The 13,390-nt window shown below is 42.7% G+C and overlaps 1 protein-coding gene across 1 annotated transcript in view; it reads right to left on the bottom strand.

Moving 5' to 3' along the window:
* Window positions 1-4,119, bottom strand: part of LOC111148277 (thrombospondin 4) — a 43,143-nt gene extending 39,024 nt beyond the window's left edge. The window contains 1 exon segment of the mRNA XM_022504752.1: window positions 4,032-4,119. Coding sequence (XP_022360460.1) covers window positions 4,032-4,119 — 88 coding nt within the window.
* Window positions 4,120-13,390: the final 9,271 nt, after the last annotated feature.

Here is a 13,390-nt window from a genome sequence, read left to right as displayed (position 1 = left end):
TCATCTCCCCCTCCAATTTCCCCCAATTCACTTTTCCTATCCTCCTCCTAATGTCCTCTGTGTTATTCCTTATGTTCCAAAAGTAAGTGAAACCATGTGATAATGGACTCTCTCTGCTTGATTTATTTCCCTCAGCATAATCTCCTCCAATCCCATCCATGTTGATACAAAAGTTGGGTATTCATCTTTTCTGATGGAGGCATAATACTCCATTGTATACATGGACCACATCTTCTTTATCCATTCGTCTGTTGAAGGGCATCTTGGCTCTTTCCACAGTTTGGTGATTGTGGTCATTGCAGCTATGAAGATTGGGGTACATATGGCCCTTTTTTTCATTACATCTGTATTTGGGGGGTAAATACCCATAAAACTGTCTAATACAACTGTCTAATAATTTTTAAAGATTGTACTATCTATCAGAGAGACCTCACACACAAGCAGAGGGAACAGCAGGCAGAAGGAGAAACAGACTCCCCAGTGAGCAAGGAGCCCCATGTGGGGTTCAATCCCAGGGACCTGAGACCATGACCTGAGCCCAAGGCAAACGCTTAGCCAACTGAACTACTCAGGCACCCCCCGCAAATAAAAAGACTTCAGAGACAGAACAACAGAATGCTAACACGAATAGTAGCTTTCTTTGGATTGTATAAGTATACATTTATTTACTTTTCTTTGGCTTACCCAATTTTTAATTTTTATTTTTACAATGAACAGGTGTTGGGTTTGCAGTAGGAAAAAAATAAAAGTTATAAAACAAACAGGCAAAAACCTAGTTACTCAAGAATGTCTACTCTTTAAAAGACAATCCGTCTTTATACTAGATCTGTATTGTTTCTTCTCTGTGTCCTTAGGGTCTTAGAAAATAATGAATTTCATACTAGAAGTATTGGAAAGCAAAAAATCTATTATGTTCCTTCCAGTACTCCATATTCTCCCAAAACTTGAATACTACTGCCTACTGTACTCTAAAAGGGAAACGGAATTTTTTAATTTCCAAAGAACTGGAAGCTTTACATTTCCATCAGGGCAGTGAGGACAATGAGACAGTATGTCTAGAAGTTCCATTCAGGACAAGGAATCTGCAGATGTGAGTTTAAGGCATGTGAATTGCATTCAAAACTAAACTCTTCCTATCCCCGATTCTTGATCTATGATTATGTTCATAATTTAGCTCAAGCTAAATTTACTCTATTTCAATCTGCAAGGTTCATCTAATCCATTGGCTTCTCTCTCTAGGGGCAGAGTTGGGATTAGTCAGTAATGAGTTTGGAAAGTGTTTTGAAAAGGAAATGAGACACAACAATTTTCTATTAATGTTATTACATTTTAGTAGTAGTGCCGGGATCTAAGCAACCTTCTAGTGTTAGAGGTGAAATTACTACTACCAATCAGCCCAGCCACCGCGGTATAAAAATTGAATACATACTAATAAGATAAGCAAGGCAGCTCAGAGGAGAAAAGGATATAAGCAAATTATTCACTTGAGCTGATGATTATAAGACTAATTAACTCAATAAAAGAATGTATCAGAAACTTGACTTAATCTGATAATCTACATCAACTAAATTAACTGGGTAATTTAGGTAGTATAGCCTGATTACAAGTCCCATTAAACAGGCAGCTCTAAGCAGCAGCAAAATCCCTACCATAGCACGCCATGAAGTTGTGTCTTCAAACGTCAAGAATTCATACAACACAAAATATTATACCCATAAATTCAAAACTGCCAGATAATGTCTTCAACCAGAAAACTTTTGAATTGCGTTAAAAAGCTTCCTTTCTAACATCAAAAAGCAAAGGCAACAAAAGCAACAATAACTAAGTGGGACTACATCAAAAAAGCTTCACACAGCAAAAGAAACCAGGGACAAAATGAAAAGATAACCTACAAATGAGAGAAAATACTTACAAATCCTATGTGATACGTGACTAATATCCAAAATATATAAAGAAATGATAATAACTCAATAGTAAAAAAACCAAACAATCTGATTTTCAAGTGGGCAGAAGACCTGAACAGACATTTATCCAAAGAAGACCTACAGGTGGACAACAGGCACATGAGAAGGTGTTCGACATCAGTAATTATCATGAAAATGCAAAGTAAAACCACAATGAGTAATCACCACACACCTGTTAGAAAGGCTATTATCAAAGAGAAATAACAAATGTGGGTGAGAACGTAGAGCAAAGGGACTTCTTGTGCCCTGTTGATGGGAATGTAAATTGGTGCAGCCACTATAGAAAACATTGTGGAGGATACTCAAAAAACTAAAAATAGAACTACATACAATCCAGCAATTCCACTGATGGGTATTTATTAAAAAAAAACCCCAAAAAATGAAACCCAAACCCCAAAAACACTAATTCAAAAAGATATATGCAGGTTCATGTTCACTGCAGCATTATTTACAACCGCCAAGAGATGGAAACAACCCAAGTGCCCATTAACAATGAACGGATAAAGAAGATGTGGTATAAGTATATAATGAAATATCATTTAGCCATAAAAAGGAATGAAATCTCACCATTTGTGACAACATGGATGGACCCTGAGGGCATTATGTTAAGTGAAATAAGCGAGACACACAAAGACAAATACTTTACTTTAGAAGTGGAATCTTCAACAACCACCACCCAAGCTCATAGATAGAGAACAGATTGGGATGGGGGCCATGGGTGAAAGGTGTCAAAAGGAACAAACCTGCAGTTATAAAATAAATAACTCACAGGGATTTAAAGTGCAGCGTGATAACTATAATCAATAATAGGATATTGTCTATTTGGAAGTTGCTGAGAGAGAAGACCTCAAAAGTTCTCATTACAAGAAAATGATTTTTTGTAATCCTGTATGGTGACAGATGTTAACTTGATTTATGGTGGTGACCATTTCACAGTGTATACAACTACGGAATCATTGTTCACCTTCCTAGAAGAGCGGTCACAAGGATGATAAATTACAGCATTTCAAATAGTTCAAGGCAAACTAAACGCAGAACATTACCCCCTGAAACCACTATTTGGTTGCCCGGTCTAAAAAAAATCAAAAGAGGTTATTTGGGAAATGCAAAGTTTAGAAGGGGGGGGCTACTGCAATGGGAGGGAAAGGAATTTGAGAATTCCCTCACAGGCATTTTTCACTCTGGCTTTGTGAGGAGTAACAACGTTTACTTGGACCTGTGTGACTCTTCCAGCTTTATTTCATTAGTGAGAACACATCAACAGGTGAAGGTCATTACTGAGTGCCTAGTTAGAGTGCTAAGATCTTTTCTCACTTAAATAATTTCTTCCTTTTGGCCTTTACAAAAAAAAAAAAAAAATCAGTTTAAGCTTAAGTGCTTCTGCCCAACAGTTATCTTCACCCCAATCTCAATAAGGGGTTTGAAGATTATTCAGGTGTCTTTTTGGGGTATTTTCCGATTCTTTACCTCTATAACAGAAACACCGACTTCTCAGTCCTTCCTACTCTATTTATCTCAGGAATCAGATCACGCCAACTCCCAAAGGAGGCTTTGGGGTCCAAACAAACAGCAGAAAACAGCGAGTGGTGGGGCAAACAGAACTACGCTGTGCCCTTCTGGGGGATGACCCTCTCAGACTTTCTGGGGGGGAAGATTACTCCCGCGTAGGAGAATTTAGGGGGCCAAGGGCGAGGGGATGGCCCGCCAGAGAGAGCCGCAGGGGACAGAACCTGGATTTCACCCCACTCCAGACAGGACCCGTTAGAGGTCTAGAGCAGGGCGGTAAACTCGGAAATGAACCCCACTTCTTCGCATAGACCGAAAAGTTTCGCATCCCCTAAGCTGTCGTTTAGGGAATTGGTCTCATCTCTGGATAATGGACTCAGAAAATGCTATACTGTAATCACCGCGTCCAGTTACAAAGTGCTGTGACTCGGGCCCTAGAGGGACGGAGAGGTGCCAGGGGCCGAGCAGCGCGCACGGAGTTGGCTCCTCCTGCCGTTCAAGCGGAACGCGAAGGAGGGACCCGGGGACCGTGGCCTCCCGCCCCGGCGCGAGCCCACTTACCCTGGGGGGTGGCTTGGGCGCCGGCCCCCAGCCGCGGCGGCAGGGCCAGGTGCAGCACGAGGAAGGCGGCTGCGAGCGGGGCCAGCATGTTGGCTCTTCCTGCAGCCGCGGGCGGTCGCGGGCGAAGGCAGCTCAACAGTGCCTCGCTGTCCCCAGAGGCGCGCTCTCCGTCTGGCCCCGCGGGCGGCGCAGGTGGAGGGAGCTCGAGGCGAGTGCCGGGCGCGGCGTCCCGGGCTGCCGTCGGGGGCGGTGCTCGCGTCCCGACGCCGCGCGGAGCTGAGTACGCTCGCGCCTCTGCGGAGCGGCGGCGGCCCGGCTCTTTATGGTCTGGCCGGCCGGGGCCGGGGGAGGGCCGAGGCCGGGGCGGCCCCCTTGGCGGGGAAGCCGGTTCGCCGGGAACAGAGGGGGCGGCCAGAGCGGGGAGCGTGGGCGGCGGGGGGAAAGGCCCGGGTGCCGGGTAGGGAAGCCGACCCGGCCGAGCCGAACCTGGGCTGGGCGCAGTCAGCGGCCGCTGCCCGGCGAGGCGCTTTGGGAGAGCGTGAAGCCGGGGCTGCGATAGGCGCGCAGGACGGGGTAGAGATGGAGAGGAAGAGGGGAGCGAAAGGGGGAACAAAGTGACCCTGTCCCGCCAGCGTTAGGCACCGTCAGTCCCGCCACCTCCTGTACTCCTTTTGTTTTCTAAAAGGAGCAGAATTTGGAGAGGCTTTTAAACACCCGTCGTAGATTCCCTTGCGAAGGAACCCTGAAGGCTCTCCAGGAACGCCTGTTTCCTCAAGTGGTCCAGGGAGCAATTGATTTATTTCTTCAGGCTTTTCTTGGGTACTTCAAACGTTGCGTATTTTTTCCCCCATCAAGTTTTGAGACCTGAACAGTGAACGTTTGAAAGCTTTGAGTTTTTAAAGGAAATAAAACACATCCCAAGGAATTGTTCTAGATAGGACGGTGGTGCTTTATGGAAAATTTATTTTCAGTCTAGTTTCCACTCTGCCTGCCCACTTCTGTTCCGTCTTCCCCAAAGATTCCATGTGACAGTGGAAAGATATGGGAGTAGGGAACATACTGAAAGAGAGGGAAGGAACATAAGGAATTGGTCTTTTTGCTGGGTAGTAGGAGGTAGGGGAGTTCTCCTAGAAATAATGTGGATTAAGTAGAAGAAAAAATATTTCAGAACAATGGCAAAACGTTTCCCTGTTGGAAAATCTTGAGTATTGGAGGAGATCCAGCAAAGCATTTCTATGCTATCTTCATGACTCAAAGAATTTCATATTGGAGTTTGATCTGCCAAGCTGGAAGATTAACTCAACATCTTATTTTCAAACTGTGTTAGAAAGATTCCGGTCATAGCTAGTGACCTGGGGATTTGTAGCTATCTTAACATAGCTCTTCCACTTGAGGTCTGTCTTCATATAATGTCCCATTACACTGACGCCACTCTGTGGAATGGGTCACCATTTATCTACATGAGAGTGTGCTGTAGAGACAAAGTGTACGTGTTTCTGGCCTTGTGACTGTGTACTAATGACACGAGTGAAGAATCTTCAAATCTTCAAACTGTGTCCCCAACAATGGCCCGAGTTAGAGGAAGCTCCAGTCTCCCACCTTCTGCTTTAAGCAGGACTTTGGAGTCAGCAGGACTAAACTGTAAGTTATCTGGAGGCAGATCTTATTTTTAAAGTCATCTTTATTTAGTCATCTTTGTTAGGTAACTCCAATTCTTAGAATATTCCCAGCAAAATAGCTTGCCCAGGGGTGCACACAATAAATTTTGGTTGAACCTGAGTGACTAATAAGTGTAAGGATCAATAAGAGAACCCAGTGACTTTCTGCTAGTCTAGCGTACTTACAATTTAGTTTTGCTTCTAAAGAGCCTGACTTTTGAGGAAGCCATCCACTGGAGAATCTCAGTCAGCTTTTTCTTTATGTCTTCAACACCAAGAGGAAATTTGATGACAAGGATTACAATACAATCCATTAAACTGGATATGAAATCAATGATAAAGGAAATGAAAGAGTTAATCAGTGTCTAGTCTGTGCCACCTCATTAAAATATCTGTTGTTGCACTTATTTCACTGAATTTTAATTTAATAATGGATTGCTTAATTTTTCTCCAATATCAGACTGTGACCTTCTTAGCACTGTCTCATTTCTTTTTGTAGCCCCATTTCCTAGTGCCTAGCATGTACTAGTGAGTAGCTCGTTGAATTGAATTTCCTTCTCTCAGCACTGTCAAATAGGATAAGAGGTTGTGATATGTTAGTAATCCATTTGTGTGGTAGGTTGCAAAAATTGTCGCAATACTTTGCTCTTCTATCTATACATCTTTTGCTTTCCCATTATGCTTCTAGGTTTGGCCATGTAATTTCCTTGGCCCACACATATTAGAAAAACAAATGCCATATTCAGAAGCTTCAAAAGTATTGATGTGATTGGGCTTGCTTACTCTTTCACTTCTGCCTTTGTCATGAAAGCATGGCTGTGCTAGCTTGCTGGAGGATGAGAGACATGGAGCAAAGCTTAGTCACCACAGTCATCCTGGGCATAGCCACCTGAGATCAGCTGACAGCTGATTCAGACAGGTGAAGGAGTTCAGGCAAGATCGGCAGAGCTGTGTAGCCAACTCCAGATGTGTGAACAATAAAAGTTTATTTTGTATGTCGTAAGATTTTAAGATTGTTATGTAATATTATTGTAGCAATAGGTAGCTGATAAACTAGGTATCCTTCCATTTGTAACTTTTATACAGAGCATAACTCCATGTTTTATGTTTGCTTACAGCTTTCAAGCTCTACCATTCCCCTTTCCCATTGGCCCCACATCAGAGCTAGCTGACAAGAAAGCCTGGGTGCTCCTTCCTTTGGTGCTGGCAGGAAGTTCCAACTGTTGGAGCCCTAGACCACGCCCAGGAATCCTCACCCCAGCCCTACCCCTTGACCACCACGAAATCCCCTAAACAATGTCCTTGCCCTGTTCTTCCAAGCCATCTTCACACCAGCTTGGGAGCCCATCCTGCTCTTGGCAGAAAGCCTCCTTATGCGGGTAATAAACTTTTCCAAACCCTTCTGCTGCACATGTGGCACTGTCATCCTGCTCCTGCTCCTGTGTTCCTTAGTAGTGGGGAAGTTACTCATTATTACATATTGCTATCTGACACAACTAAGAAGTTTTACACATATTTGTTAATTGATATTTGGATAAGATTATCATGAGTTAGGTTAAGTTTTCCACTTGAATTCTTGAAGGGAGTGAAAATGGAAAATAATTATTAACATTTAAAGATGGCTTAAAGGGAATATGGTTTATACCCTAATGTGTAATAACATTTATGCCACAGCCCTGGAAAATGTAGACTGTGGGCTACTATGCAGTTTAATGTTAATAACAAAGAAAGGTACTTGATTAATTGACAGGATAATAGCTTCTCTAGAAACTAGTTAGCACAAATAAGGAACTGATAAGTAGGGGGCTTCAGATTAGTGTACAGTTAAAAGTAAACAGGTTTGTTTTTTTTTCCCCCAGAACTTAAAAGACAGCAATTGCGGCGCTGAAGATTAGTGAAGCAAAAAGCAAATGTGTAAAATCACTCATTTTCAATCTCACTAAGGGTCTAAGTAGATTATTTAAAAAAACTCTCATTAAGCTTCTTTAATATACTTTACCAAATACCGTGTAAAAATTCCTTAGAAAAATGCAGTTGTGTGGACAATTACTACAAATAACTATGTCTACCCGACTTGAAGTCCAGAGAGAGTTTTGACAACTAGCATTTCTTCTTCTTCTTTTTTTAGATTTATTTATTTATTTGAGAGAGAGAGAGAGAGCGCGCACTTGGGGTTGGGGGGGGTAAGGCTGTGTGGAGAAGAGACAGAGAGAGAGGGAGACAGAGTCTCAGGCAGACTTCACAATCAGCAGGGCTGGATCCCACAACCCTGAGATCATGACCTGAGCTAAAACCAAGAATTGGATATTTAGCCAACTGCATCACCCAAGCACCCTGCCTCTAGCATTTCTTAAAGTAACTTACTTCCTTCATTAAATAATACATTAATCCATCCGCATGGTAGTTCCTTCAATGTCAAGTGATAACAATGATTATTGTACCAAGACAATACCAACTTTAGGGCCAGATGTCTAAATATATTTGCTAAGAAAATACGATACAAATTGCAATAAAATAATAGGATATAAAGCAAACCTGCAAAAAGTGCTAAAATGCTACTCATTTGGATGTAAGGAGTTTAGGATTAGGGATAATTTGTTCCAAACTGAAGTTTACCTATGGACAGAAAAAAGGTTTGTACACAAATAAATAGTATCACTGGAATCCTTGGGTACATGTTTAACCTAACTAAAGGAACAAACATATGAAGGATTTTAGTTAACTGTCAACAGGAAAATTGGTACTGCTAATTACTGTGAGCCTTAATGAGTCTCACTAATTAATGAGTTTATAAAGGAGTTGGACTAGATACGTACAATTTTTCCAATTCCAAATTCTTTTTTTAAAGATTTTATTTATTTATTTGAGAAAGAGAAAGAGAGAGAGAGAATGAGTGGGGTGAAGGGCAGAGAGAAGCAGGCTCTCTGCTGAGCAGGAAGCCAGATACAGGGCTTGATCCTGGACTCTCAGGATCATGACCTCAGCTGAAGGCTGAGCCACGCAGATGCCCTACCAACTCCAAATTCTAAAATTATGTGGGTGTTGCTATCTAGTCAGTGGCAAAAGTGTTGAATTGGAAAGAATATTTGTCTATTGCATATGAAATCTTAGAGTTTCTTCTCATTAATGTGATCAGTTAAGCAACAAATAATTACTATGTGTCCATCGCTAATTCACTCAAAAAATACTTACTTCGAGTCTTCTAGAATGTGCTTAGCACTGTTAGACAATTGGCATGCAAAGATGAATAAAACATAGTTCTTGTTCTCCCGCTCATAGTCTACTCAGAGAAGCAGATGATACAAAAAATATGACAAGGGCTATCATACACAGGTGTCCCAAGAAATAAGGAAATACTTGAAGTAACTTGTAGTTAGAATTAGAGAAGTGTTCTTAGAAGAGATGGCTTTTTATTTGGGTCATGAAGAATGAGAAGGTATTCTACATGTGCCAAAAAGCTTTTGGACCTTCCTCACAGTTGCAAGACAGCTGCTGCAGCTCCAAACATCATATCTTTACATGACATGATGCAAAAGTAGGAAGCAAGAAGATGAGTCTTCTGTTCTTGTCTCTCTCACTTTTGCTGTCACTCTCTCTTTCTCTCTTTTTCCAGTGGAAAAAACCTTTCTCAGGAGCACCCAAACAGACTTCTCAGGTTTAAAATTGTCTAGGAGTAGATCACAGATATACCCACATCTTATCTACCAGGAGGGGTGGGAAGTGATGACTAGGGTCCAATATCTATTGTGGGAGTAGACTGTACCAGGAAGGAAGAGAAAGAGGACAATGGATAGCCGATGATATCAACATGGTCAGCCACAGAGTCTGTGTCTACCATTTTGTTAGTGCTCACCACAGTGCTGGGTGCTTATGGGCAGTGGTGGGGGGGGGGTCTTTGGAAAATGGTCTTTATTCTCTTGTGAGGTTCAGAGTGCCAAAAAACAAGTAAAGCTAGAGAAGAAGTGAGGAATTGGTAAATCAGAGTAAGAAGGAGGCTGTGGGGGAAAAAAGTAACTGATGCAGGGAAAAGTGGAAGGGAAAAAAAAGATAACTTCAACTTTGATAGGTCTAATGGGAAGCATACTCTTAATAAATAAGTTCTGGGCCAGGAATTGGCAAACTGGTCCATTGTCTGTTCTTCTGGTCTCCGCAAACAGAGTTTTTACATTTTTTAAAGGATAGGAAGAAAAAATAAGAAGAGTATTATTTCTGACATGTGAAAATTATGTAAAATTTAAGCTATAAATAAAGTTTTATTGGAACACAGTCGTGTTCACTCATCTGTGGCTGCTTTTGTTACATCACTGCAAGGATGAGCTGTTGCAACAGAGCGCCTATGGCCTGCAAAGGCCTCAAGTCTTTACTCCGTGGCCCTCTATAGAAAAAGCTACCAAGTTCTGTTTTAGATCATACATTTTCTGATGTATGATCTACTATCTATTAAGTTAGGCTTAATTATTTAGCAGAGACAAAAAAGGAGGGGTGGGTGGGAAGGAAGAAGAAGCAAATATTAATGGACTCCTGTTGTTGATATCCTATTCCTTACTCTACAATCCTGCTCAGACCTAGGAGTTGAGGGACATGACACGAGTTACATCCTGCTGCCTAGTACCACAAACTAATAAATATTAAATCTACTGTTCCTCTCCCTCCTCTTTCTAGATATAGTGTTTTCCCAGCGGCATCAAAATGGACCAACTCTATATCAGTTTCAGGAGAAACGGGAGGGACTTGGTCACTAACCTGAAAAATGGGTAATGAAAATGTGATTCCTCTTATGGGAGATGTGAACTGCAAACATATTTTATTATTCCGTTTGAACATTGACTTTCATTGATATATAGCATGTGTTCCATCCTACATGTCATTTAAAAATGAAATTTCAACTTAACATAATTCTCAGAAAGAGATTTCCTTGTGGGGTTCTGGCATGTCCCCTCCCAGAAGTCGTTCTGAGTGTGGATCTAATTCCTAGTGATGATTATTCTGGCCGCTGCATTTAAAAATTGGCCAGCGGGAAAGGAAAATAGACCTGACCAATTCAGTAAAGTTAAAGCTGTGCCAGAAAACACCAGAAGTGAGCAAAAGTAGCAGAGGAACTGGGGAACAAGAAAAGAGAAGGAGGGCATGGGAAGGAAAGACGAGAAGGCAGCAAAGCGTCCCTCAAGGACAAGCTTATTGTGTCTGGGGTTGTTAAATGCTGATTCCTTTTAAAACACCTGTCAGAGAGTCCCATGTCCTTCATCATACCTGCCTCTTTCATCGCCCCACATCCGTCCCTCTCCCCCAGCCCCTCACTTGAGAGCTCATTTCCGGCGGCGCCCTCTTGGGGGAGCTAGGGAGTTCCGAGGCAGCTCCCTCAAGGGGCCGCGGGAGGCGTGGCTTCGTGCCAGTCCTTTGAGGACTGTCGTTCCTCTTATCTTGGTCACAGCAGCAATCTTTCAGCACTGTCTGCTGTCCCGCTAGTTAAGCCGCTAAAATCAGAGGCCTGCAGGCTTGCCTTAACACAATCTATCAGAGCTTCTCCTGAGACATTAGGACGAATTTTTTTTCACCTTCATCTGCATAACGCAGCTTACTTATACACGGCACTGTGTCCGTGTTCGTGCTCACATGTCTGTGCATGTACATGCATGAGCACACACATACACCTCATCTTTCTCTTTTTTTCTGTGGAAGAGCCTGAGTGCCCCCACATAATCATAGCGATCGACCTTAAATATCTTAAGTCGCTCATATATTTGATCTCGATCTTCACAATGAGGTGTGATAGGTAGGATGGTTATAATTCCCACTGTAAAGACTAGAAAACTAAAGGTCTGGGAGGTTGCATAACCTTCCCAAGGAAATGCCAGAGCTTGGAGTCACACTCAGGTCTCTGACTCCAGCCCCAGCCCCAGCCCCAGCCCCCTTCTACTCTGCTGCGCTATCTCAGGGAGCACGAAATATCTGACCAACGCATTAAACTCTGCTGCCTGGGCAGATTAAGTGAAGTGAGGCCATAAGAATGAATTTCTTGGTGTTCATTTAACTATATATGAAAATGCTTTATAATCTGAAACCAAAAAACTGTTTTCTAGTATTTACTTTTTCTTTCTCTACGCTTCTTAAAGACCACTGCCAAAATGGCGAGGTCAGCAGCACAGTATATGATGACCTCGCCTGCACCATGAAGGAATGCTATGTCTACTCTGGGGAAGTGGCCTGGAGGAGTCACACAGGCCTAAGCACTTATTAGGGGTATGGTTTGGGAATTCCCTTGGGCTCCTGTGTGGGTGGGGTGGGGTTTCTTTTCTTCAGCAGGAACTGCAATGCCACAGATCTTGAGAGCTGTAGGAGAGGCAGCTCTAGGGCAGTGGCTGGCCTATCGTGGCTTTCAGTCAGTACTGGTTGTTTATTCCTAGGTTGGGGCTGTGACTCTTGAGATCTGAAGCGGACATTCCAGACATGTGAATTTGAAACACTTCTGAGCAGAGTCGGTGCCAACGAGCAAGGGTAGTGTCCTGGCTAGGACAGCAGCAGGCTCTGTGGCCACACTGCCTGGTTTTGTTCTGGCTCCATCACTGTCACCGTGTGCCTTTGGGCAGCCGTTCAGTTGCTCTGTCTCTGAGACCAGAGTGTCACCCTAAAATAGGGATGTTAATGGTACGGGCTGTGAGGTGAATGGAGATGCCAGTGGCATTGTTTAGGTGAAAGAATAAACATTTGACCTAGTGCCTGGCACATAGTTGTTTCATTAGTATGTTTTCTTTCTTTTTTCTTTCTTTCTTTGATGAGGTTCAGGTATTTTCGTTTGTCACTGAGTTAGTTAATCTATTATTGTCCTGAGCCTGAATGAGAGGAACTGGAGAAGCAGTAGGTTGCCTTGACAATCTTTAAACAGCAGAGCACATCCTCCTAGGGAAAGGGCACCCAAACCTCTTATAAAAAGAAGAAAAGGAAAGCAGGATTGAGAGGATATGTTAATTACCCTGACTACAAGCAAAATTAATGCTTTTGGCTGTTTTGGTAACCTAGGGCAAGAATGGAGCTCCAAAATCAGGGAGGAGGATTATCAAAGAGGTTGTGCTACTATATACAGAAACAGAATAATCTTACTCCTGAGTGACTCTGTGCGTACAGGGACACCTAGATATGTTGGCCAACACACAGATCAGAGAAATAGAGTTTGGGGGCTGGTTCAGGCCAAGGAAGATCCCAGAATAAAAAGAGCCTCCATCCACAACCTCCATGTAACTGACATTGGAGAACAATTATTCTATTATAATCAGGGACTATGGAACATCATGGAATGTTATGATTCTGAGGTTGGCTTGTTGCAGAATAATGTTTCTTTTCTTTTCTTTCTCTATTTTCTTTAATAAATGTTTCCCTTCATCCATTGAGGATGGTGTTCACACCACTGAGGGAACTGGTGATAGTTTTCTTAGCCATTTAGGGGAGAGGTTGACACTGGTTCTTAACTGGAGGCTTGTGTTAAGGGAAGTGTGACATCCTGGAGTGTCTTGGTCCAGGGCTCCCAAGTCCACTACACTAAAAAGAAAATGTGGGGGATATTGGCTTTAGTAGCCTGCTCCTCATATAAGCAAACAAATGAAGCATGAAAGAAGGGATGTATTGCTCTTGTCAACAGGGCTGTTTCCACTGTTGTTAGGAAAGGTGTTTATGACTCACTGAGAAGGTGTTCTTTCATGACCCAGC

Source organism: Enhydra lutris, unplaced genomic scaffold (genome assembly GCF_002288905.1).
Source record: "Enhydra lutris kenyoni isolate GAN:26980312 unplaced genomic scaffold, ASM228890v2 scaffoldscaffold19, whole genome shotgun sequence".
In the NCBI taxonomy this organism is placed as follows: domain Eukaryota; kingdom Metazoa; phylum Chordata; class Mammalia; order Carnivora; family Mustelidae; genus Enhydra; species Enhydra lutris.
This window is presented reverse-complemented; position numbering and strand designations above follow the sequence as displayed.